At 22.9% G+C, this 27,021-nt stretch overlaps 1 protein-coding gene across 1 annotated transcript; it reads right to left on the bottom strand.

Annotated features, from left to right (window-relative positions):
- Positions 1-916: 916 nt before the first annotated feature.
- On the bottom strand, positions 917-19,510 carry LOC105365831 (multiple inositol polyphosphate phosphatase 1-like). Its single transcript, XM_011504088.1, has 8 exons — positions 19,342-19,510; positions 17,411-17,539; positions 15,451-15,644; positions 13,646-13,765; positions 9,391-9,538; positions 3,523-3,733; positions 1,817-2,023; positions 917-1,100 (listed from the first exon to the last, which is right to left on the bottom strand). The coding sequence occupies exons 1-8, from the start codon at positions 19,490-19,492 to the stop codon at positions 959-961; spliced, it is 1,302 nt and encodes a 433-aa protein (XP_011502390.1). The 5' UTR covers positions 19,493-19,510; the 3' UTR covers positions 917-958.
- Between the last annotated feature and the right edge of the window lie 7,511 nt (positions 19,511-27,021).

Below are 27,021 nucleotides of genomic sequence, written 5' to 3' on the forward strand. Positions count from 1 at the left end.
TTATATAGAATAATTTATTATCATAGAAATCAAACTATAATTTTTATGTAGTACTTAACCATCTACTTTCAATTTAATAGTCAAATAATTTCTATATAGCACTCATTCATCTACTTTTAACTTTCATAATTTATTTTTAACATTTAATATACGGTATCGAAATGTTGATATCATGCAGAATCTAATTTTGTTTAATTTGATATAGAATCATTTTATTTAGTATATCTGAACATGATAGAAGTTATTTAATATTAACTGCTTAATAGTTTTTCGTTGAAAATTTCAGTTTCCATAAATTTTGCTTTTATCATAATTAATTATAAGATATTAAATTTAAATGAACCAATAGAAACATAAAAACCATTCACGATACGTTACCTACGTTACCTATGTTTACCTATGTTATTTATATTTTTAATCCGGCTACAATTCGAAATACCTACACAGGTTTTAACATGTACAAATTATCAAATTAGGCTTGGTACGGTTAAAATTTATTTAAAACGATCGTTCATTATTTATTCCCTTTTATTGGAAATTTTTATTTTTAGAAAATATCAAAATAATAAAATCTACTTGCTACTATTTGTTAAAATTACATTAGGATGTTAACCATAAGTCTTTATTGAAAATACCAATTTCACAACTTAAAATGATTTTTAACTAAAGTTAAATTTCGGTATAGTAAACGTACTTGCATTAAAAATAAACAGCACAGTATGCATGAAATAAAATATATTATTATAAATATCAAATTAAATGTAGAAGTAAAAAATATATTTTATTATTGTCATATGATTTTCATAATCAAATAGAATTATCGAAACTTATAGAGATCAATCAAATATATGTTTTTTTTATCAATAATTATCAAATATTTGTATATGTTTTTATGAACGATTTGAGTACTTTGAAATATCAACTGACAAATCGACTACAATTCTGATAAAACAGTAATCTAATTGCATTGATCCAGTAACGGTTTTAGTTTCTTTTGCAATTGTTTCCAATCGCAAAATCCGTCAGGACAATCCGGTATAGGTGTCATATTCTCAGCTACATGAAACATGACTTTAAAGGTCAATATTTTTCCTGAACACCTAAAATATATCATGAAATATAATATATATAAAATATAATATAATATTGTGTAATAATAACAAATTAAAATAAAAATTACTTTATATTTAATCAAATATATTGTATCATATTTATTTATTTTGTATAATACATGACAGTATTCAAAAGATTTTTAGATACTATTTTTTAAGAAATTAAATTTTATATACTAAAAATAAGTTTTAAACTGTCTACAGAAACAAAATTAAATTAATAACAGTTATTATTTCAGTTTCAATATTTTACTTAGTTAACTAAAGTTTTAAATAAAAAATATAATTATATAATCCAATATATTTTTATTTAAGAAATTACGGATTATTTAGTTCAACATTGTAATTAAATTAATTCAAAATCTCTTTTAATTTTTTTGCTGTTTTAACATTGATATGAAATTTCTATAACATTTATTTATATAAATATTTTTTATTATTTTATATAAAATATATTGATTTTATTAATTCATTTAATATTATAATTTGAATATAAAGTATATTTATACCGATGTTAAATTGTATTACTAAAGAATTCATAGAAATGAAAAGTATAATTAAAAGAGCATTCTGACATCAAAAATATTAGATGATAATTTGATCATTGTTAAATTATCATAATCTATAGAGTATCATTTCGATTTTTCATTATGCCTTAATTTCAAGAATAATAAAATAAAAAATTTTAAATAATTTTTATTAACTCATAAAGTGTAGCGATGATATTTGTTGTAAATGGTACTAAGAGAGAAGTACGGTATGCTCTATTTTCAATAGAATTATAAGATGTTGATGTAAGTTTTGGCTCTTTACCAATTTGAAATGCACTTAAAAATATCTGAATGCTTGACGAATGTCCAAAATAGAAAATACCTTTAGGTTCATTAGTGCTTTTTCCTGTTTCAATTTTCCTGAAATAAGTTAAAACTAAATGTAAAATAATATTATATAGTAGATAAATGTCTCATCAAGGGCTAGATTAAACGCGAAAATTAAATATATAAACATAAAATGATATAAATTAGGAGAAATGGTAACAATATCAAATATTTGCACATTGGTGTGAATACATATAATTTAATATGAACGATTTATAATTGTAATATAGTTTGAACATTGAAATATAAAAATATTCGCCAGATAAAATAAATTATATAAATAGAACAGAAATACTACTATATTACAAAAAGGAGACATTAGATTAATTGATAGATAATGACATAAATTGCTATATTAAATAAAATTAATCATGAAGATTTTATATGATATATAAATAATGAGAGGATACATATGAGAAGTTCAAATAAAATCCGATCCATATTTGAGTAATATAAATATTAAATATTTATCGTTATTTATTTACAAATTTTGTAAATTTTACTATAACCGATTATAATTTTAAGCAAAAATTAAAATACGAAAAATCGTCCTGCTATAATATAATAAATAACTAAATTGCATAGTATATATTATACGGCAGAATGAAATTATTTCATTTAAAATGATAAAATTAATTAAAATATTTTATTGATAAACTCAAATGAAACAATTGCTTAAATGTACATTTTATTAATCTATCACTGTAATCAAAATTGAAAGTAAAAACATTTACCACATTAAAAATAGTATAGTAATTATAACAAGTAAGAATTATTTTGAATGTATTAAAAAAAGAAGTAGTAAATATAATACTAGAGATGTTTGCAGGTGGTGTATTGTTGACATTTTGTCAGAAAGTTAATTGTTCTATTCTAAATAATTGTAAAAATAATTGCGACAAAAATATCACGGCGTTGGATTTCATTTAAGAATGTTCATACAAATGACAAAACTTTAAAGAAATATAGTTCGACCTATACTATGATTAGCCATTACTTTGATCTCTATTAAACACATATATCATGCTATTAATAACATACCTTAGTATGTTTTTAATTTGGACCAATTTATGAATAGGAAGAGTACATTTGATTAATGAAGTTTTAGAATTTTTATTAACAGACTAATCTTAAATGATTATATAAATAGTCAATGACAATTAAATACTCTAAGCAATAACTTAAAAAATACTAGTTGTTAATGTTTTGTAATGATAAATTTAGAAAGTTTATATCACCAACATTCACAAATAAATGATTTAATTTAGATTGCCATTTAAATTTTTTAAATAAAATTCAGAGAAAACTATTTTAGTTGAATTTTATTTAATTATATCATTGTTGTATTGACATAATATATAAGATATAATTTTTAATATTAGAATTAGTATTTTAATTAATTTAATATTTTATTTTATAATTTTTATTACTATTTTGTATATAACAGAATAGGAAATTATTTTAGACTCCAGAAAAATAAAATAAGTGAAACAAAAAATTATACTTTTAATTAATCGACAATATATACGTACTTGAAATGTTGCAACATGTCTTTTACCATTCTACAACCAAATTTAGCACTCATTGGGCGACCAGGACCAACACGGTAATATGATGTTAGATCTTGATAAAACTCAAGAAGTTTTAATTCATCGACAGTAAACAATGCACACCAAATTGATTGCTTTTTCGAATACCAGGATATTTCAAAGCCACACATTTTATGTATCGTTTCTATAATATCTAATAATTATTATAATAACATACATTATTATTAAAAATTTATATTATAATTTAATTATTTTTCACAATTGGGTTTTAAATATTTATTTAGTATATAATACAAATTGATTTTCAATGATTATTATAAATTGAAAATAATGTTACAATAATTAATCTTTTTGTATCCAAAATTTATAGTAATGAAATATTTTTAAAAACAGATACAATAACGACCCAGAGATCTACAAACTAAATGCTTTACAAACCATTAGAAACGAAAGAATTTAATTTGAACTTATTATAGAATCATATTAATTTATAGTTTTTAAATAAAATATCATTAAATTATATATTTGACATTAAATTATATAATTGAAGCTTTATATACATTTAATACAAAATATTTTTTAAATAAATGTACTTATATCTCAATAAATTATAAAGATTGTTTACTTTTATTCTGAATTTAGAATAAAATTGAGTATCCTATTGCAGTTAAGATCTACGGTTGTTATTATCGTATTAAGTATCAATTACAAATTTTGTAATTTTTTAGGATTGACCCACCCAACAATAATATTTTATTCCATGAAATTTAAAGGCATTACAATTCGTAATATAAGAAAAATTCGCTACGAAAAATTTTGGTAAATGTTAAAAATGTTAAAAATGTTAAAGCCTTTGCCTTACAATTTATCAGCATAGTAACTAAAGAAGATTCTCAAACTGACTAAAGCTCACTTTCCGAGAATTTGACAGAATGTCCCAAAATTGTAAATTCTAAATCTAGGCAACCACATATAAAAAACAGCGTCCGTCGATACAAATTATTCTTGTTGAGTAAGTGAAATAGTGCAAGCCACATTCAGTTAAAGTTATACACGTCTGTCTACGATAATCTGTGCAAGGTCTGTTTATTTGTTTACATTATTTATTGTTGGCAGCTAGCAGTGGGCACTTCGCAACTTGACACTTATCAGACAGAATTGAGGGCGTCGGTATAGTCTGGCATCAATCTATTTATATCATTTATTGTTATTACGACATAATGCCGGCATTATCGGTCAGGTCTCTGCAACTTGATTCCTACCAGACCGCGGAAGAGAGCGCCGATACTGTCAGATAGCCTTGGGTACGCTATCGTCACTACGGCATGGCCTTGGCCTTATCGATCAGGCCCCTGCAATTTGGTTCTTATCAGACCACTGAAGATGACGTCGATAATCCTTTCATAGTCCCCACTATGAATTTGACAGCCGGACAACACTCCGTAAAATCAATCGCCGAATTAAACGCCTAAGCATTCGCTAACCGAAGATGCTCCCTCAAAAGTAGGGATTAAAACACTGCACAGTACTAGCAATGCCTCCCTAGCCTTGCACTCCCGGACGACGTTCTATAGCTTATGGTCAACTATCTAATCACGACGAGCTCAACAATTCTCATTAAGATTGGTACCACCAACTACCACTGTCACATAAATAAAGGTCACTAGAACCAATCGTGTTTACAATGAATTGATGCGTTAACCCCCCCCCCCCCCCCCCCCCCCCCACCACACCGCCAGCGCCAAGTCAACGGTTTAATCAACCCACCTTGATCTGCGATCACACTGTTGGCTGGAATTCCAAACAAATCTAGTTAGAGGATTCATGGCCAGCAGCCCTGATATACCATGAATAATTTGTAAGAATACGCAAGGAGAAGAAGTCTGGAGCTACAACCGCGTACAAGCCGCACTCGACAAGCTGCGTTGGGAAGTAAGAGAGTCAGCTCAAAAACCACCTAAAAATTGGAAATCGCAATTGTATGAAAATTCGCGATTGTACAGTCAATCCCACTTGGATCAACTCTGTGCCAACACATCACGAGTAGAAGATGAGGCTGAATCACTAGAAGACCTCATTATGAGGCAAAAGACCATTAATGGGGCTGCAACAATTAGAAGGGGAAATAAACTCGTGGGACTGCATAACTGTCCATCAACTAACGCAGACTCACTTAGCGTATAAGAAAACACTGGAAAAAATCACTAGGCGAATCCAACACCTAACCCAAGTTCGAGCAATTAAAGAACATTTATAATAACAAAAGTGAGAGCGTTACAAAAAAATAAAAAACGAGTTGCTTCAATGGGAAGCCGTACCCAGACATAACTATCCACAAAAGGATCAGTGAGAACGTACCAATCACCTATTACAACGACTTTCCAAGGGCAAGGAGAACGTCAAGTGACTACCATATGCACGTATTACCAACAGCAGTATTCTGTGACCAGTCTTAAACAATTTTCAGTCACGGAGAGAAAGTGTTTCAAGGAAGAGCAACGACTATGATCCAACTGGTTTAGCGCTCCACTCCACTTACAAGTGCACTACCCCCAGAAAATGCAACAGATGCGCTGGGCGGCATCATACACCACTATATGACGAACAGTACTCGAGTCCAACCCAACATTTGTAGGTCATCATAGCCCTCAACCGAAGAGATAATGCAATCGTCTTAATGACATCAAGAACATTCGTGCCAATTTCAAAAAGAAGAAAGAAACGTCAGACGCGGTAATCGAGATCCACCGACATCGCCATTTGCAGATACAAGTTCATAAGGACAACTAGGACCTACAAGGAATCCATTGGAACGACAACAACAAGGAAGTGCCATTCATTACTCGAGAGCCAACGAACTCGAATAATGTTTCTACGCCGAAAACCCGAATATACGACTATAATTCCGAAGAATTAAAACAATGAAACTTCCAAATAACTATGTGTTATTGGTGTTACGACAAATACCGGCATAGCAACAGACACCGGATCACTACCGGCGCCTAAAAATTACTACGAGAATATTTAAGGGCTGCGCTTGCCACGCGCCAGTCAGTCTTTGTCGCAGCTTAGCGTAATAACGATTACGCAGTCATCACGATGAACTCACAATCGAGGGTTTCTCTCAATCGCAGTCTCAGTCTAGCGTAATAACGATTACTCAATAACATAGCAGCTCACTATTCCGTCTTCAAACTTCTTTCTACAGTCATCACTCACTGTAGATACACACGTGCGTCATTGTTCAACCAGTAACCAATTTGACTATGCAATAGTGAAGCCACATTTTAGAATCCGCTAATCAAACTTAACGAATAACGCGATACTTCTAACTTAATCAAGAGTGAAATTATCGAATCATACTACATATATTAACGGATTGCACCGACCCTAAGAAAGCTTCGGTGCAACAGCAGCAGTTCCTACGCACCGACACAAAGGCAGAAGCAACCCAGTCTCACTTAGGCAGCAGCGGTACAACAGCGGCGGCTCACACGCATACTACTACAGCGGCACTTCTCGGAAGGGAAGGAGTCACTCCTCACATCACGGAGAGCATACACACTCTCCTCAGCACGTAAAACTATTGAAGAAACTTCCCCAAATTATTCGCTCACACCTTCATTCATTCACTTTATGATCATTAACTATTTATTAAATTATTATATTTAATAAAGGAATGAAAAGGAACACTGCATTTAGTATTGAATAATTGCATTGCCCCTTGCACTTGCCAGCAACACCTCCACCCAACATCAAAGGGAGGTTTTTAGTCTGATCCCAGACACCAACAATAAAAAATTTATTGTTTATTATAATATGATTCCATTACATTTAAATTTATTATAATGCATAATATTTGAAGTAGTCGCTACGAAAATTCTCGATGTATTTAAAGCCTTATACCGTATCCAAATAGCGGCAAAGGAAGATTCTCGAACCAACTAAAGCTTGCTTTCCGAGAATTTAACAGAATCTCCAAGAATTACTAACTCTAAATGTACGAAATAATATATAAGGAGCAACAGACGGCGAAGAAAATCAGTCTTGTTGAGTAAGTCAAAGTGAAATAGTGCAAGTCATAACAGTTGAAACTTCTACATATCTGTCTACGGGAATCCGTGCAAGGTATACTTATTTGTTTACATTATTTATTACCTATAGCTGGCTAGCTATCGGTGCGCTCTCCGCAACTTGACCCTAGTCAGACCGGATTGAGAGCGACGACATAGTCTGGAATCACCAGCAAGCTACTTATCATCGTTTATTGTTATTACGGCTCAGTGCCGACACTATCCTTGAGGCCTTTACAACTTCATTATTAACAGACCGCTGAAGAGGGCGCCGATACTGTCTGGTAACCCTTAGCTACATTATCATTACTGCGGCACAGTGTCGACATTATCGGTCAGGCCTCTGCAACTTGATACTTATCAGACTGCGGAAAAGGGCGCCGATACTGTTAGATAGTCTCCCCACTAATCATCGCCGATGAGAGCGCTTATGGCTTCGCGCCTCTTGCAATTCTCTCCCTCATAAAGAAAAACAAAGCGTGCCCAGTATAATCAGCCCCGTTTTTACCTTGCAGTCCTTGGCGACGTTCTACAGCTTGTGGCCTACTGTTGGAATCACGACGAGCTCAACAATTCTCGCTACGACTGGGAAAAACAACTCCCAATGTCACATAACCTTAAATAAAAGTCACTAAAACCCAATTGAGTTTACACCGAACTAATGCATTAACCTCTCACTTATCCCCTCTTCTCCACCATTAAACTGGCGGTACGGTCTAATCCAACCAACTTGGTCTTCGGATCATTCAGCTGGATGGTATTCCAAAGAAGTATTCATAAAAAATATTTGATTTGTAGTTGATATTTACTCATACCCTTGGTATATAAACTAGAAATGTGATCGAAATTTTCTTTAGAGAATGGCTTGGCTATAAAAGTAGTATATATATAAAATATTGTAATATAGTTGATTTAAAAGACATTAAGAATTTTAAAAAATATATCGAATTTCCAAAAATTAATCATATATTTTGATCGTTTGAACTATAAAAACTTTAAATAAAGAATAATGATATGACTTTACATAGAAGCAGATTTTATTATATATAAATTTATAACAAAAAATTATTAGTATATATATTATATTTTATGTATAATATTCAACATACTTAAGTATGATAAAAATATTATTAAAGAAAGTTTATTATGTGATTAACGATAATGTTAGAATTCAAATACAAGAAAAATTGAGAAAAAAGATTTAAAATAAAAAAGAATAATTAAATTAATGTTGATCTGAGTTCAAATTAAGATTATTTCAAGGAATGCAAGTAGCACTTAATAATGATACAATACCTGTTATTATTATACAACCTATATATTTTATAGTAGGAAGTTTTATGATGAAACTGAAATAAACTAAATAAATGAAGCTTAATAGGAAAGATATTATTTCATATAATTCCGTAAGAAATTTACAAAGAAAAGTACTTCCGGTGAGCATAGTGATTTAAAAACTCTGCTAATTGCAATCAATATTTAAATATTAATTATAGTAGACAAAATATGAAAAAAATGTATGGATAGTTTAAAATTAATATGAATTATACATATGAACTATAGAAATTATTTGATATTTGTTAGATATTATATAATAGACGTATTTTTGGATGTAAAAATAACCAATAATAGTTAATTGTTGAAATATAATATTAAAAATATTTATAAACATTTAAAATAAAATGTTATAAATATAAATATTATTAATACTGTTTAATAATTTTAAATATATGATTTTCTGTTCATTTAAAGTTAAAATTAAGATTATTTTTCCTACCGAATTCAATTGTATGATTAAATCCAAGTCTCTTAGTCATAGTATTCTTTAAATTCTTTATTTCAGGACCATTTTGAAATTTTTTTTTTTCATCCTTAGAGTGTGTTGCTTCAGGGCTAAATTTCCATTCTGAACAATACTTGAATGGCTACAAATTAAAAAAATTATTAAATGAAATTAAAGTATTAGAAAATAATGTTTTTTAACGTAAATGAAGAAAAATTTATTTTATTTTTTAATTTTTACTAATTATATATATTCAAGCTTCCTGATATATCAATTCAATATTTTTTAAAATAAATATTTTTTCTAAACAACTAAAATTTTATAAATTTAATAATATTCTGACATTAAAATCTTCATAAAATGATTGCAAATTCTAATGTCAGCGAGTAACTAAATAAGTATTTATCGTAGTTTGTTACTTATAATATTAGATAAAATATTATATATCTTATACAGACCATATTATGGTTTCATTAATTTACTCTGTCCAATTTGTATCGAAAACAATTCAATCTATACATTCATAATTGAATGAAAATAAAATTATGGAATAATATAATACTGTAATATACCAAAAATTGTAATAATATATATTAAATTATAGAATACAATTACTTATATTAACTTCATTGCAATATATAATATACTTAAGTCAAATCATTAATAGCATTATCTAAAAATTATCAGAGTTTTCAGCTCTGGAAAATGAAAGTGAAAAGTTAATAAGTAATTCAAACTTCTCTCTGTAATTAAAATACATTTATTGTAATATTAATTTCATTATAAGCAAGTAAAAGCGAAACTGAAATAATTGTGCATTTAATGATTAAGTATTATAATCCTGAGTTCTCAAATCTATTGAATTTATTTGATTTGACAAATATTTCACATATATCTTTATAATATGATAGAACGAATGAATTAACATTTTATTGTATAGAAAAGATATATGCAACGTAATTTCCATGAATATTTGTTTATGAGAAACAATTTCATATAATTATAAAAGAAATTATTCATATTCGTAGAATTAATAAAACATGAAGCTACTAATATTAAAATATTTATTAATAATTAATTCATTTATTCATTAACTTCTTTTGGAAACTTACTTTAATAAATGTTCTTAATTATATATTTTAATATATGATAATTGCATAATATAATCTTAAGGTATATTGAATCTTAACATAATAAGGAATGCTTTAGTGGGCTACTAATTCTTACTAATCCATTACCAAAACGAAATAGATTTTTAAAAGATAAAAAACTTCTTAAATATATATTATTACGCACACACGCACATACACATAGATATATATTTATTTTCAAGTAAAAATTAGATGTTTTAAAAGTTCAAATTTTGTATATGTTTTGGAACGATTAATCTATAACTGAAACATTTTAAACAATTAACCTGTAATGCAAAGATATTTTTCGATTAAAAATAACTGTATAGTAAAAGAACCTGTATTTTTGAAGATAGTATAATACTTATTTTATCCATTTTATCAATTTTTTTTAAAGCTGTAATTTAATTTTTGTATTATTTATATATAAAAAGGACGACCACTTTTGTAGTTCATTATAAATTTCATTTGTGATAAGTATAACTTATTCGAAAAATTCGTAATATAATTTAAATGAGTCGCTTAAAATCAGACAAAATTTTGATATTAGATGTATTAATTTCATTTGTATGAAATTTCCTTAATATACCAAGTAAAAGGTGATTGAAGAAATTAAATAGTATTTAGAAGTGACATTCGTATACATATAAGTAGTATAATTTATATATTTTAAAGAAAATGATCTATATCTTTATTATCTGAAAAATTATGCATTGTCAACGTAACATAATAATAAATAAAAGTTAATTTTCAAATAGTTATCATTTACGAAATCTACCGATTCTTATTGCATATTTTCATAAAAAAACCGATAGCATGCTTTATGGGTAATGCATTAGTAGAATTATATATTTAGAAAAATTAGATTTATATTTGATATTTTTATTTCTATTTTCGATATTAATCATAATTCAATTTTTTCTTTAAAACATTAAAAAATAAGATAATTACACCATTATTTTAAAATTATAGATTTCATTAAATATTTGTTCATCTTCTACAAAATTAGAATAATATTTTTATATGTATATTCAATTCGGAAATTATCTAATTTTATTTATTTTTTTATTTTATATTAATATATATTAAATTTTATATTAGTTATAAAATGATGCAATTATACATTAAAAAATATTAATAATACACATGCTACCTTGTACATCATAAAAGAGGTAAATGGCATGACGATTGTTAATATAATAACACAAAGTCATATACACGCATTGTCAGTACGTTCCTGAATGTGAATTGAAATAAAACAAATAACATAAGACTGTACCTAATATTAATTATACGTCAATAAACAAAAACCTTGCTCCCAACATAAAGTGAATCCATGCTGTTTTCAAGTTGTAAATTCGTGTTCCAAATTCCTATATCACTCGAAATATTTGAAAAAAATACATTATGATTTTTCGTTACTCTTTATCGACTACTTTATTGAATATATAGTTTCAAGTAAATCACTTTTCAGAAACCATATATTTTGGTACATCAATTATATCCTGATTTTGATTTTCTTTTCTAAATCTGAACTACAATCATATCATATATAATTAACTACATTATAAAAATTTTGATATTATCGAATGCACCAACTATATTTTCAATAAAATTATGACATCTTTCAATATTTTAAATGATTAAAGATATTTTTAAACGATGGTGAAAACTCGCGAAATGCGTATTACTAGTTACTCATTTTATAACAAAAATGATTATTTTATAAAATACTATCACCAAATTACATACTTTGAAGACAGTACTTTTCACCTTGTGAGTTTATATTTATATTTTTATAACAATACATTTAATATATTTAATCTATATATATCTATATTTAAGCTTTTTAAGCCTTAAGATAACAATACCTAGAATAGACAAGTACTGTTACAATTTTATGAAATATAATTTAATATACAAAATAAATTAATAAATTTTCGACTTTTTATAAAAATATATTATAAATGTGAACTTTGAAGTTTTACAATTATAACAATTTGAGTTATAATTATTAATTGTTATAAATAAAATAATCATATAGGAATAATTTTATATGAAAGATATTATTTACCTAATATTTAATACATAATAAAACAGAAAAGAGTTTGAATATATTAAATTTAGCTTAAAATATTAATATAATAAACTAATTTACTGTTATGGGAATATTATCTAATATTAGGTTATTAGTATATGTGATATATTTTTGTTATACATGTAAAATTTAAATGATTGAAAGGATCTTAAAACCTTAAAAGACTAAAAAATATAGAGTTTAATTTATTCAATAAATTAAAACAATTTGAACGATAGCATAAATCAATTTTATGAAATAGAAACAATATGTAATTATTGCAATTATTAGTTAATTCATACAAATATTAATTATTACATTTATTAATAAAAATAAAAACTGCATTATATCAAAGAAATGGTGATAAAAATTAGAAAATATAATATCACTTAAATTAACGTTTGCACATGTTTATTACATATAACACGTAAAATAAAAAAATATTGAGCACATTAATACTTAAAAATAATTCCACGGTTCATCTTAAATTTATAAATAAATTTTTACAAAATGCATTTATATTTCATGTTACAAGTAGAAATAATTGTTATAAAAAGTAATTATATTAAATATAGTATATAAGTAAGTATATAAGTAAATATAGTTATCAATAATCATTTATAAAAAAATTTTTTAATTTTGTCAGATTATTTATTTGTTTACACTTCATGTGCATCTTGTATAATTTTATTGAACTGCATAATATAAATATAATTACATAATTGCATTATATATATATTTTTTTAGGATTTAATTCCAACAATAAAGAACTTATAAAAACATATTTCTAATTTTTAAATTATTTTTGAAAATTTTTTAATTTATATTAAATTATATTAAATTCAAATAATAGATTCCTCGATGTGACAAAAATATACTTACAAAATAATTTCATAGAAGTTTCATTAGAAGATTCAAATATTTTCACTAGAATTTTACTACAGTATTAAAATTATTTATTGATGTCTACATTTTAAATACATTTATAAATAATATTAAAATTTCTTTAAAAATAAATAAATTTATTTGGATATATATATACCGTTAAAAGTGTATCTTCGGCCAATGGTTGTGCAGGAGTAATAATATTGGAATTACCAAAAAGAGTGGTAAGAAAGAAATTTAAAGTATCCCGAGTACGTGGAGTATTAGTCGCCCGAAACTGTAAAAACAAATAAATATTTCATATTATTTATTTTATATTTGAAATTTTTAATAAAATTATGAAATTATTATTTGAATATAAAATTATTCTTAGAATTAATGCAATGGATTTTAATGATATATTTTAACAATAATTTAGTAACAAACTGTATAATAAGGTCTTTTATATTTACTGCATCAAGGAAATATGAAAAACAATAAAGCTTATTGAAATTTTGAAACTTATTACTTAGACTTTGTTAATATCTGAAGATGATTAAAAATAAATAAATGCATGAAATGAAATAACTCACGTTTGCTTTCTATCAAAACTCTTAAAACTATGACAGATAAGTATTGAATATTGTTAGTAAATATATTGAAAATATAATGAAATAAAATTAAAGTGAGCTTACGTCAATGAATAAATTATGAAATACAAAAATGCTTACAACTAAAATATTACTTACAACATTGTAATGTTTTATCTTAAAGTTGAACTAAAATATCAAAAATTGCTAAAATTTGTATTGCAATCTATTAATAGTTCGATAATATGTGTTAATCGATAATATGTGTGATTAAATATGCACGAAACCACTGTTAAAAGATTTTGTAATTTTCAATTAAATATAAAATATAATCATTAAAGGCATTTTCATTAATAATGAACAAATAATCATATAAATGTTACCTAAAACAATTATAGAATTTACATTTTGAAGTAAACAAAAATATAAAATGGAAATTGGAACAAATACATAAAATCAAGCCGCAAAAATTAATGTAAGAATTGCTATTGTTTAAAGTACTTCTTAATTTCACAAAAACAATTATTTTTAATTTCTTATTTAAATAGCACATAGAAATTGCGACAGACTTTGAAAGATTTGTAGCAAAATTTTAATCAATTTAAGTACATGAAAAAAATACTTAAATTTTCTAAAAGAAAAAATTATAAACTTTTGATGGCAATATTAAGATTTGAATATACACAGTTAATAATTGAAGAATTAAATTCTTGATTAAATTAAATTATTGAGACTATTTATAAAATAGTTACATTATAAATCAATAAAATCACTGTTTACTGCTAAATCATATTCAAATTATTAAATCCAATTCGAATAAATTGACACGAGATATCTTAAATATTTAATTATTACTTCTAGAATTCCAGTGCTACTCTACCGCATTTTAATCATCCGAATAATAATATATCATTGTACATACAGACATATTATTAATGTATGTTTTTATAAATATAAATTAACGATTTCTTAACTTCAAAATATTGAGGTATTTTGGTATTATTTTTTTTACATTTTGAGCGGTATTTTTTTTTAATATTAGTACGCTGAATTTAGGAAAATGTTTAATAAATTCATGGATATTAATTTTAATATTTATATAATTCGTGTTGGATATAGTTTTTAAACGTAAATAAATATAGTGTAGGTTTATGTTTAAGTTATTGATATTTTAAAAGTTAAACAATAGATATCTCTAATCAATTATTTTTTAAATTTGATCGAATACATTTAATTTATAATTCGTTATTTAAAAATTCGTTTTTTCATAAAAATATTACTTACATATTGTTAAAATAATATTATAGAAATTTTAAATATCATTCATTTAAAACTTGATTATTGCTTTTCATTCAAATTCTTTAATTTACTTGAATATTATAATAATACGCACTATATAATCAGTAGACTTAATTTTTTTAGTGTTAACATTTAGAAGATCTGGATACGCAGATTGTAAACGCTTGGCTAAAGAACGAATATCTTTTTCTGCTCCAGGCGTTAAAATTGCAGCCGTCCTTTCATTAACATTTGGATCTAATTTCCATTTGCTTAATGCTTGTAAGGTCTTAAGATTTAATTGACCAGCTGTAAAAGGAAGATTATTGCCATTTTATTTATTGTAGGACTTTGAAATTAAATAATAATATTTTAATTAATAATCAATTTAGTTCTACTTCAAGTTTCCAGCCTAGTTTTTAACAATTTAAGCTCGTTAGGTATGAAAAAAATTTTAAATGATTATTATTTATTTATTTGTTATTTTAATTTAATTTTATTTATTATTTATTATCAATAATTAATTATTAAAATTGTACAATATTAAAGAAACAATCTATGTATTTCTATGTATTTATCAGTTTGTGACGAGTGAATTTGTTATGAATTTTTATTTACGATTTAATATTTTCTTTACCTGGATATTCAGAGTTGCATAAATAATTGTTTTATAGGGACAATTAATTAAATACAATAATTAATAAAATGAAATTTTATAAAAAATTGTAATATGTTAATACTAAAGCCAAAATGGAAACTTACATATTTCAAATTGATTAATGAGCATATAGAATATATATAAGATAGATTATATGAATATACAGACCAAAAATATACTAAAAATAACAGATTTAATTTAATAAAAATGTAGTTATATTATATATTATTATTTTATATTATATAATAGATAATAATAAATTATTATATTAATTTATTATAATATAAAATGAAGTATATAGATAAACCAATATACTCTAATATTGAAATATTTTTATGTTTTAGCCAATAAAAATTTTATTCTGTTGAGTGGGTGTAGTAAATATTAAAAAAAACAGAATAAAAACTAATAATAATTTGAATTTTCAAAAATTGATAAAATTTTATTTCTTTCCTAGTAAATAAAAAATTAAACTAATTTTCAGTTAATTTTGTAAATGACCAATAATTATAATATTTAAGATACTTGGTAGTTTGTTTATTAATATAATTAATATTCAAGTTATTAAATATTCATAACAATGTATTAATTGTTCATTTATATATATTGATGTTTAGTAATTATTATTTTCTAATTTTTAATTACTTATTTAAATTTTCCTCTACTCTGAAACATTAATCCTCTTATCTTATCAACTCTCTTTTTCCGTCCGCTAAAAAATAGTAGATTTTCTCATGTGACAATTACCTCAATTTCTATTTATTTATAAATAGATATAAGTTTAACTAAACATTATTAGTAGGTGTTAACATTTATAGTCTCTTTTTATTCATATATTTATATGTGACTATAATTGAATTTAATCAGTTATTTACAGTCTCTAAGCTTTTCATTCAAATAATCGTATTTCTTTTATTTAGAAATAGGATTATTAAATAGAACAAAGATATGCGCCTTCATAAATTGAGTACCCACCCTATACATGTTATTCTATATTACTATTTCCATCCTGATTTAGGATTAAGTATTAAAACCTGTGATTTATTATTATTTATTAGTATTTGATTCTGTTTTATAATTTTTCTATGTCATTCTGTTCCCTACTAACAATGCTTTTGATTAACTGTCTGTCTTCGAGCCAAGATTTAATAATCCTGTACCTAGTGTATTTAATATAGATTTAAGATTATGAGTACAATTGACCGTGGCTTAATTAAACTCTTTATATTATGCTACAAGTTATAATTTTACATAACACAATTCTTTATATTATTTCACTATTTACAATTTATTATATTTGCAAGGATGTAAATAATTGTCGAATTATATTTAGTTCCTTAGTTAGAATATATACATTGAATATTATAAATATATATATATATATCATAAAAATGTAAACAGAATATAAGCATATTACCTTTATTTTTATGATTCTGAAGGATTTCAGCTTGTACATTTTTCAACTTTATAAATTTAGCCAAATGTTTTTCCTTTGGATATCGTGTTCCATGTCGTATAAGCATCCATATTTGTACTGGTTTGCAATCTACAATTTATTTAACAAAAAATTTGAAACATTAAACTAATTTTAAATTAATAATTTTATAAATAATATAATTTCTAATAATTTATTTATGTGCCATGTATAACTATTTATGCATATTTAATACGTGTTTAAGAAAAGAGAAACAAAAATATGTATGTTTTTTATACTATAAAAAAGTCTGTTAATGAACGTTTTGTCTTAGTGCGGTTTGCAAGGATTACTTGATTACCAGATGTATAAGGGAAAGTATGAGTTTTTTTTTAAAGAAGTAAAAGAAACATAAAATGGACAGAATAATTTCTAATAGATATGAATTAAGTAGTTCAGATTATAAAAAAATTCAATTATTAAAAAAAAATATATGCAAGTGAAAATGACAAGTCGGCTTTAAGAAAACAGAATATCATCTTAAAAATCCAAATAATTATCCTCGAATAATTGTTGTTTATTTAATCCATCTAAAAGACTATGTTCACAATGTAAGTTTTGAAAATTATGAAATACGGTAAACATTAGTTTAATAAATGTTTTCAACGATAAAATTTATCACTGTGTGCAGTTCAGATTTTATAATGTCAAACAATCATCCTATATAGCCAATATAATAATGCAAATATTTCAGTGAATACTAATTAATAAAAATGAGAAAAAATAGGAAATTTTCAAATGAGATTAAGAAATTATACATATCTGCTATCTTTAATGAATTTGAGATTGTTTTTTATCATTACACTTTATAATCTAATATACTAAACACACTAGATATAATTGCAATAAAAATATTAGTTATTTTTATTCAAATCAATAATTATACAGCTCTATATAATCTCACACGAACCAATGAGTCTAAGAAGAAGAAAACTTATAAAAAAATTAATTAGTTAGAAATAAATAAATAAAAAAATTAAGAATAATTTATTAATAAACATTATTTTTTTCATTATTCATTATTCATTCATCATTCAAAATTAAGAACTAGAATATTCAATATGAAGTAACCAACTAAAAACACCATATCAGGAATAAACCACTGGGTGAAAATATAAAAATTAAAACAAATATTAACGGAATTAGTTGTTTTATTTCAACGATATAGTAGTTATGGATATAATACAGGAAGACCCATAAGTTATTTAATTATTTATTTGGACAACGATTAAAATGGAGTTTTCAAAACAGTAAAATTTTTCAGAAATACAAAAACAGACTGAAATTGAAAAATGTTATTTTTTATTTTATATTACTTCATAAATTAAAAAAAAAGATAATCTACACATAAATATATACATTAAATAATAATAAAATAAATGATAAGAAAAAGACAAACAAGAAATCATCATCTGTTCTACAATTTTTTACAATAATCATGCAAAAAATAAAAGTAATAAAAATAATAAATAATTATTCAATAAATCCAAAATGTTTAATAAAATATTGAAAAATAAATAAGAAATTAAAAAATATTATTTAATCAGAAAATTACAGGGAATTTATATTAATAAATAAATTACAAGTTTATCACGTATAAATAAATATATCGCTATATATTCCTTAGTATGACATTGGTTACCATTGTGCCTTAAATATTTTAAATCGAAAATGAAATAAATTAATTATTGTAATACATATATAAAACTTTTCAATGATATATAATTGGCATATATAAAATATTAAATATATTCAAATAAATAGAGAAAAAATAAAATATTTTGAAACTAACAATATTACTTCTTTATATATAAATATTTATTAAAACTTGAAATTAATATATTGTACAGTCTATAATTATTTTAATTACTTACCCGAATTAGGTTTTGTGATTTTACCATGAACGTTTTCATAAGCAGTCTTTGTATTGTAATAAGGAAAAAAATTGTTACTGCTAGATTCTGCAGGATTTTGTGCACCAACAATTGTAAAAATTAATAAAATTAAGCACATAATCATTTTCATGTTGTATTTTTTCTCACATATAATTAAAAAATTATAATTGCAAGACGAGAATGAAATCAGCATGAACGAATTTATATAAAAATTTTAATAGAATTGTTCAATATGTTACTTTGAATAACTCACAAGTACTCCTGTAATTTATAATTTTTATTTATTATATTAATTTATGTAAATTTAAGCATTGATAATCAAATAAATGAATAAAAAGAATAATATAATATACAATATAATAAGTATAATAATAAATATAATAAATATACAATATAATAAGTATAATATAATAAAAATATAATAAATTTTTTTTACACTTATTACAATATAAACAAATATTAACAAAAATAAAGATGTAATCTGAAAACTACAATGAAATGTGTTTATTTCATTTAGTATAATTGGATAATATTATTTATATTGTAATAAGTGTAAAAAAAAAACTCCCAAAAAACATAATAGTGGTATATATATATAAAAATACGTATAAAATTATGAAATAAGAAGTAATTGTGTAAAATAATTCATTAGATTCAATTAGTGAGTAGTAAAAAGTGTTCATAATTGACGGTATAAGCTGAAAATAATTTATTTAAGTTATTAACTGTATAATCGACAAAATATATTTATAACTGCTAAAAAGTTTTTCAAATAATGTAAGTATTTACTTAAAAGTATTTGGGAAATTTTTAATATATGGACCAACAAATTTTACTTCGCTTTTCGGTGTATTGTATTATGAATGTTTTCAATACATGTTTTCTTGTCCTTATGAGAGAAATCTTGAACCAATTAGATATATGTAGATCATAAACAAAATAATCCTCTAGTCTTATGAAGACTTTCTTCCCTTTTCTATTTTTTTATTTTTCTATTACATTAAAATAAATTATTTTATTACATATTTAGACATATTTATATCTCTTATGTAAAATTACTTATACTTATGAGAATTTTTTTTTTTCATCAGATAGAAGTATATATATTTATATTTCTTTAATTATACCCTAAATATCTAATAATAGCTATACGTACACGCTATCAATATCAATGCTTTCTTGTATATGTATTTTTTAATAACTACAAAGTTAATACAATTTTTCTGTGGATATTGATAAGTAAAATTTTAATTATATAGTAAAATATTGTAAATATTCATAAGTAATTAACTATTAATTAATTCTAAAAAATAATTATATTAATTATTTAGTTTATAAATATTATCTTTTCAATATAAACGTAATGATGTTTTAGGTTAAAAAGAAGTTTTTCATTATAAATATGCTATTTTATTTGAGAATTCCATTTATATCTTCTAAATTTTTTTACAAATAAAGTTTTTGATACTTTTTAAAATTAAATTAATTTTTTATATAGTATATATTAAATTTAAAAATATTTTAACGAGATATAAAATTAGTAAGTATAGAATGTAATTCCATACAATTTTTTTTTTTTTTATTTTCCTATTAAATATTGTATCTAATAGATTCATGTTAATATATTTACACTTTCAATTCAACTAATAGTAAAGCCAATAAATGAATAAGTTTCTACAACTATTTTTCTAAATTTTGTTATATCTTGTATCATTTCAAGTTAAATTTCAGTTTATTTTTCTTCCTGCTATCAGAAATAATATATTTTTATTTAATACATCATAATTATGCTTTTGATTTTTGTTTTTATTATATTTATTTTTACAATAATCTTACTCTACTACTCTCATTTTTTTTTATTTGTTTCATTTATTTTAATTTAATTTTCTATTATAATATGCTTTGTATACAGATATCACATAATTCAACTCAGCACTTTATAAAAAAGGTAGTATTAACTTGAAACATTTTCATTTGAAGATACCTTTTTAAAGTAAGTTCTGTTTGCAATAAGAGATAAATTTTATCAAATGAGAATAAGTGTATAGGATTTTACCAATTAAATCATGTCCCAATGTTACAAGTAAGTAATATATATTTTAGTTATAATACATTGTATTTAAAAAAGAAATAAAATATTGCATTGATAAATTTGATTAATTAATTAATTTCCACGTTTCTATTTATTATCAATCTAGTTAATTATCAGAATAAACTGCATAGCAGAAGTAAATTACATATAAATTATTGTCATGAATTTTCCACTTTAACATAATATGAACAGCAGAGAATTCTACAATAATTAATCAATAGTAATATAATAGAAGAGCAAGAACACCAATCAGTTTAAGAATGTTTAGAATGTATACTTATTTAAAGATAGTGTGTGGATGAAATTTTAAAATCAAGTTTAAATCAAGTTAAGTAAATGTATATATTTACAAAATCAAATTAATTTTTAGCAACTATATATATATGATTTAATAAATCAGGAAAATATAAAATTGTTAATAGAACTCTAATTATTTTTTATATTAATTCAAATTAATAATGACTATCCTTAAACATATAAATTAGAAAATATAAGTTAATTTTTTATAAAGTTTAATTTTGTAAAACATTATTAAGGATTGAAAATGAATTTTCATAAATATACATGTTATTAATAATAATAATTGACAAATATTAAAATTGAATTTTTTTGGTTCAGAAGTAATCTTTACTAATTAAGAGTTGAAGTTCCTCTACTTAATGTTGCAAAACATTCAGTGTAAAATTCAATATAAATAAATGAAGTTTGAATATATAAGCAATATACAAAAATTAATCTGACCTAGCATTATGTAAATCAAACAATTATTGAATACACATATTTAGTGGTAAAGTAAGTAAAGACTGTTAGATAAACCTAGATATTTATGTATACTTTTCTTATCTACTTATATTACTTGTACTACTTGTACTTTTCTTCTCTAAAAAATTTATCAGAATATTATATATTGAGTTTTTTCAAACCTCTATAATCTCTCATAACATAAAATAATCAGTTAAATAAATATATGATATTTTTAATAATAATGGGCTATCATATTCATAATAAGTTGGTATAATATAACGAAGGATCATTTTGTTAAAATGGCTAAAGTTCTCAAAATTTTAATTTTAAATTGATTTATAATACTATTTTTTTATATTGTAATTTTTGTATGAAAAGATAGATGCAATATTAAAGATAAATATAAAAATTAAAGTAAATTAATGAAGACAGTCTCTTTTATAAAGTATGTGTCTTATTTATTGTATATCTTCCTATTCAAAAGAAGTTACTCTATTTTAATTGTCAACAAATTTTTTGTAATTTTGAGAAACTTAAGAAGGATGTAGCAAAATTTAAAATTTTATCATTTTTAGAAAAATCCTTTCTATGGTTTTTAGAAAATTTCATATTTTTATTATTTTTTATTTATAATATAAGATAATAATGGTGAGAAAAATGTAAGAACATTAATTAATTTTTTTATTCTGATTTTAATTTTTTTTTATAAAAAAAAGAATGATAGCTGAGAAGGTCATCAAAATATCTTCTCTAAAAAGTGATAATTCAAGCAATTTTCTAGTTGAAGTTGTATTTGATTTGTAATTGTCTAAAAATCTAGCTATCTTTTTAGTAATAATTATAATAATAAACTATACTTATATTAGATTCAATAATTTTATTTAATATTTTTTCATGTATAATGTAATGATTTTTAAATTTTTGAGTTACTATATGTAGAGCTTTTAGCTCAACATCATATGATACCTCAAGTTATTCATACTTTTTTTTTAAATATTTTTTGAATGTTTGATATCTAAGTATTTTTGTATTATAATATTTTGTTCAAATTTTTTAATTTTGTATATTTTTTCACATATAAACATTTTTAGTAATAAGTATAATTAATGTATTAAATTAGATTAGATTAGATCAAATTATTTATACTTAATTTGTATAAGTGAGTATACATAAGTTTTATATGGCTATATTGTATCAATTAGTAAAACTGTAGGTTTCATCTGCTTCAAGTACAAGTAATTTTGTATGTTTAGAATTTATAATATAGTATTTACACACATCTACAAGCTTAGTTGTATTAGAAGCAGTTGTTTCTGAAACATTCATAAAGTATACTATATATTCATAAGTATAATACAATAACAAAATCTATATTTATATATAAATATTATTTGCTATAAAGTATTTCAATTATACGTTACAACTATCTAATATAGTATACTCTATATTTAAATCTGATTTATGTACGTAGCTATGTACTTTAACTTTTAAATGATTAATAAAAACTAACAATTTCTTGAAATTTCTAAATCCTCTAATCATAAAATCATCATAAAGTTACCTCGTTACACATGCATAATAATATCCATCTGGCAAATGTATTTTATAGGAAATATGTTTCTATTTAATTTCATTTTCTAAATTGAATAAATTTATGGAATTATTTTGAAAAATTTCAAAAATATATTCAACTTTGTCGAATTGAACAACAATATTTTTATAGCTAATTTTCTTAAATTTGCAAATAATATAACTAGTTTTTCTGTCTACCCTAATATGCCGATAAACTACTTCTTATAATGAGACTGTAAAATAAATTTTTGTCAATTCACTATCATCTAAAGCAAGATTAGCATTTATATCTAGGAGTTATAGTTTAACATTATGATATCAACACAATTATCTCATTTTCTGTCATTTTTAGTATTTTTTTTAATATAGCATAAAATAAGTGTTTTAATGTTTTATTTAACAGTGAATAAAATGCAGAAATTTTTGTTCATATAATATGGAATTGTTTTACTACTATTTTTATAAATGCATTAAAAAAGAGCCATATTTATGTTTTGAGAATAACCAATAAATTTTTTTTACAAGACATTGATTATTATCAAACCTAATGCACTTGTTAGATAGGGCATAAAACATAATTTATATAAATAAATAGGTATGCCGAAAATGTATTCAATCCAAATTTTATATTTAGACACTTTATTTTTTTGATAATCTTTTTTAATGTAGATACAGAAATATCAATTATAATAATTAGTTAACAGATAGCAAATATGCAAGTTTTTTTATCAAATTTTTAAAGTAATAATGTAGTTTAAGTTATGTAATGAAATAATTTAATGGAATAATTTAAAGTAATAATAATAAAATAAAATTCGATTAAAAATTTTGATATTCTTTTTAAATCTTCAATAGTTGATTTATTAGTTTATAAAATATTTCGTATATTCTTTCAATTTCTGCTCATCACCTATTCTTAAAGCTTTCAATAATTGTATTTTGTTCTCTTAGTAATTTACACCTATTAATTAAATAAAATTTACTTAACTATTTTTATTTAGCAGAATTGTTTTGTTAATTGCAAGTATTTAAAGAACTTTTAAATTATTTGCAAATATATTTATTAAATCATATTCGTTTATTACATGCATTTTGCTCAATATAAAGTATTGGTATTGAATTTTAATTAAATAGTTTATTTAATAAATGTATTTTGTGTCTAACCATTTTCTTCAAATTTTTTATTTTTATATAGAAATATATTTTATTTATATGAATGATACATTTGTATATTTTATTAAGTCTTTCTATATTTGTAAATATTAAAAATTTCAATTATTCATTATCAAATTTAAATAAATGTATTTATACAATTATTCCGATTCTTTATATATTTAACGGAAATTTGCTTTGTTTTTTTTTTGGTTTATTTATATATTTATATATGTACGAATTTATGTTAATAATCCTTTGCATTTATAATTTATTTTCTATACTCGTATTCTTATTATTTATTAAATATTCGTATTATTTATTACGTATTTTTATTAAGAATAAAAGTTTAGAAATACACTACGTACTTTTCATTCCTAAGATTATTTCTTTTTTTCTTTTTTACAAATTTAATTTTTGGAGTTTGTTTATTTTTACAATTTTCGCAATAATAACAGTATTTGTTTATTTGATTTATTTATTTAAAGATTAAGAATCTTTTTTTTATTAAAAAAAAATAATAATTATGACCTTTTATATAAGATTACTTAGAATAAAATTGATAATCATTTACAAATTTTGAGTAAATACGTAGAAGCACTTCACTTTTGCTATTCTATAAGATTTAAATATTCCTTGCTATTTCTTATGCTAGCTAAATACTAATGTAATAGTCATATTATTAAATTCAATATGAAATTTCTGTATTAATAAAATAATTATTTATTTAATAAAAGTGATACATTCATTATTGTAAAACCAAATGAATTGCTAAATCTGAACATAGTATATTGTAAAAGAAAAACATGACATAGTGATGGAGTAGATTAATTAAGGCAATAATTTTTATAAAGTATTAATTTTATTCACTTACTATTGTGGTTATATCTCTTCAAATTAAATTTACCATTCGAAGTACTCACATTCGTATTCTCAACAGACTCTTTATATTCTTAGAAGGCTTAGAAAATACATAAGAAAAGTGGGGATTTTTCTATTTTTTCTAAAAATTTCCCATGTAATCTCTTTGTACAATTTTAATATATTTTTATATTCCATATTTTTTAAATTTAATATTCACTTTAATTTCATAATAATTTTATCATTATTTTTTAAATAGTAAAAACCAAAAAATTGTAATTCATTAAAACTAATTGAATTAGTTCAATAATAATAATTTCGTATATTTATAATGTGATAAATATTAATTTCTTTAATGTATACTATTTTAACAATTTAATGATACATTTATTCTTTTAATTCATTTTTTACATAATAAATAATAATTCATTTCGTATATATGTTTAATATATCTAACAGTTTATTTATTTTCATATTTTATTTACAATTAGATATTAACTTATTCATTTTATACCTATTTCAATGTTTTGATCGCTAATTTTAAATATATTTGTTACATGTATAATAATAACAATATTGAATAAACATCAAATATAAAATTAATTAATTGATAACAACTCAAATTAAAAATTGGAATTTCATAATGACTATCATGTAGATATTGTGTATTTTAACAATACGTATGAAACGAGTTTGTATAAAGATTATCACAAGCTATGACAATCAAGACTTTTTCGAGCTTCATTTTCGTGTAAATAATGTAAATAAATTCTTTCATAGAAAAAGAAGAAAGATAAAAGAATAATTTTATATACATTTGCATTTATTTTTTTCTTAAAAAAATTAATAAATAGCAGTGCTTTAATAAAATGTTTTTATTAAATATAGCGTTTGTACATTCGCAATATAAGTATTGAATAATAATCATAATCATTTTTTTACATTATTTTTAATCAAATAACATTCTAATGGGACCCCTAAATTTTTATAAATAACAAAATTTTACAAAATGTATTTTTTCAATGAAAATAATACACAATAGGATCACTAAAATGTACAGTTAAAGAAAAAAATGTTTTTAATTTTTTTCAAGTTTTGTATTTTCATTGTACAAAACTAATATATTCGGAGAAATTATGTTTGTTCAAATCTTTTTTTCAACGAAAATTTACTATTGATTCACGTTTTTCATGATTATTATATTTCTTTATCTTTAATATTGTAATTTATGCATTTTA

Source organism: Ceratosolen solmsi, unplaced genomic scaffold (assembly GCF_000503995.2).
Source record: "Ceratosolen solmsi marchali unplaced genomic scaffold, CerSol_1.0 scaffold26, whole genome shotgun sequence".
NCBI classification, from domain to species: Eukaryota; Metazoa; Arthropoda; class Insecta; order Hymenoptera; family Agaonidae; genus Ceratosolen; species Ceratosolen solmsi.